Source organism: Amphimedon queenslandica, unplaced genomic scaffold, assembly GCF_000090795.2.
Source record: "Amphimedon queenslandica unplaced genomic scaffold, v1.1 AMPQUscaffold_8265_Cont19790, whole genome shotgun sequence".
Lineage (NCBI taxonomy): Eukaryota > Metazoa > Porifera > Demospongiae > Haplosclerida > Niphatidae > Amphimedon > Amphimedon queenslandica.
In genome coordinates this window covers 1-2,441 of record NW_003551457.1, presented here as the reverse complement: position 1 = coordinate 2,441, position 2,441 = coordinate 1, and the positions used below count along the sequence as shown (strand labels likewise).

The window sequence follows — 2,441 nt, the reverse complement described above, 5'->3', positions numbered from 1 at the left end:
GACTTCAGGATCATCGACTTGTGACTTGATAGCACTAAGAATACCATCATTGAGTTGAGTATATGTAAACATGCTTTTAGTAGCTTCAGATATAGTCAAATGACTATATAGTATAGTTGTAATTATGACATCACAGCAATAACAATAATATACCTGTCACCATTTCTGATTATTGGCTTTTCATCTGATTTGACCAATATCCTTTTTATCCTGATAATATTGATTTTAAAATTGAGTAATAATGCAAACACTTACATTATTGCAATGATCCTGTTCTTGCGTAAATAATACAATTCTCTGTGAAGGCTATGACGAGTTTTGAATAAGTCATTGTATGTCTCTAAATCCTAAAATGGTATAAATTTAAGCTTAAAATATTAATTTTAACATCTTTTTGAAAAAATATGCGTTGTTCACCATTCTCATTTCTAACTTCAACTTTACTAAGAAAGACCCTGCAGTACATAGAAAAACATATTTATTCAAATGACATGTACAACATGCTCACCTCCATTTGAAATTAATATTCATTCCCAATACAGCAGCATCACGTGTTGTGTCGTCAATCATACACACATCTAAACCACTTGTCTTGTTCACTACAATCTATAGCATTCACTAGTTAATAAATAAATAATGTTTACTGCTATCATACTTCATATAAGAATTCCTTGCCTTTACGCTGCCCCTATTTTATTGAGAAAATAAGCAAGGACAAAACAAAAATTGATTTTTTGGTAATTAAGTACATGTAAATTTGACATACTGTTCTGGCTCCATGTATAAGTTCTTGAATGAATTCAATATCTGCTTCATAATTATCCAGAAATTCCTTTAACAAATTCTTCACATCATCATTCTCTTCAATCATGTGATCGAACATCATAACAGATGCTTCTGAAACTTTCTGTAATTAAAAAAATTGTGTAAAAATATAACTTTTACCATCTACCTCCCAAGGTTTATTTCCACTTTGGAATACTTCCTTGAGGAACAAACCAAAAATGTGAGAGAAAGGACCATGACCCAGGTTATAACAAAGAGCAGCAATTTGTACACACAAAACATCAGACTCAGTAATATTCAGCTCAGGCTGTCTCCTTTGAAGTTGCTTTACATATTCTCCAGCAAGATAATACATTCTATGAATATGATACATGTATACTACCATAAAATAAATCTTACCCAATACTATGTTCAAGTCTTGAATAGGTTGACTTTGATATATTTTGGTATATGTAACCTACATTTATGTATAATTTTAATAAGTTAATTATTGTAGATGTATAGTCTAGAGTTCACCTAATTTTTTGATATCTTTCAGTCTTTGAAATTGATGTGTTTTTATAATTTTTAAAATCAATGGATTGTCAATAATGATGTCACCATAAATATCGTCTTGAAGTATCTATGATAAATAACTAAAATTAACAACAAAGTATAGTTAGCTTAAACTTACAAGATTATCTTTGCCTTGTGAAAATAAAATAAAACTATAAAAGTTAATTATTTGTCAAGTAAAACCTACTTCTCATTAGATTCTCAATTTTCAGCATTAATGCTTCTTCTTTTTCTATTAAAAGATTTACTTTAAAATTGTATTAAACGTGTATATTAATTACCCTGCACTTCTTTATCTCTTTCAATTTGTTGTAAGTTCATTGCCGTTATTTTCTCTTGTAATAATTCTATTTCTTTCTTACTTTCAGCTAGTGATGTTTTACATTGTTTTGAATACTCAATAAGTTATGAACTCTTGGTTGGACTGACCTTGCTCTTGCTTTAATTCTTTTTGTAGTTGCTCTGTCATTTTTTCTGCTACTGACAATTTTCCTGTGGACATGATACATGTAGAATGATTTAGTTTTTGACTTAAAGTGAAAATACTTTTTAACTCTCCATTTTGTGATAGCAAACCTTGTACTATCTTATCTCTCACTATGAGTATAATGACATAAAACTAGTGCACAAAATTTTATTTACTTCCATCTTTATCAGTTGCTGACTGTAATTCCTTAATTTCTTCTACAAAACTTTCCTCTGCACTTTCCTTCTGTTCCTGATAGGATGCTGACTGTATTTTGAGCTGTTGTATTTCTTCATCATGCTTTTGAATTTCTATTGTCTCCAATAAAGATCTTTCTTGTATAAATTCTGTACAATAATAATAAATTGTATTAAAAATATGAATTTGTTTATGCTATTTGCTTCGTATTATCTTTTTCTATTTTTTCTAACCATCAATCAGTTATAATCATGTATAATTATGTTACCTTCTTTCTCAGATTGAAATAAAACAAGCTGCTCTTCCAATAATTCTTTTATTTCTTTCAACTTCTCATTTTCCTACAAAATAATGTTAAAAGTTGTGGCAATGAAATAGTTCAAATTCTCTCTAACTTCTTCATGTTCTGTTAAATGTGATACTTTCTCTTGTAGTA

At 28.9% G+C, this 2,441-nt stretch overlaps 1 protein-coding gene across 1 annotated transcript; it reads right to left on the bottom strand.

The window, feature by feature from the left end:
* Positions 1 to 18: 18 nt before the first annotated feature.
* LOC105315759 (deoxynucleoside triphosphate triphosphohydrolase SAMHD1-like) lies at positions 19 to 2,346 on the bottom strand (the record flags this gene model as incomplete). Its single annotated transcript, XM_020007144.1, has 16 exons — positions 19 to 103; positions 154 to 210; positions 256 to 347; positions 389 to 455; positions 509 to 606; positions 656 to 688; positions 767 to 907; positions 953 to 1,142; positions 1,186 to 1,243; positions 1,303 to 1,408; positions 1,460 to 1,473; positions 1,529 to 1,573; positions 1,623 to 1,709; positions 1,771 to 1,938; positions 1,984 to 2,154; positions 2,274 to 2,346. Coding segments are annotated over 16 exons (1,485 nt in total), but the record flags the coding sequence as incomplete, so codon positions are not given.
* Positions 2,347 to 2,441: the final 95 nt, after the last annotated feature.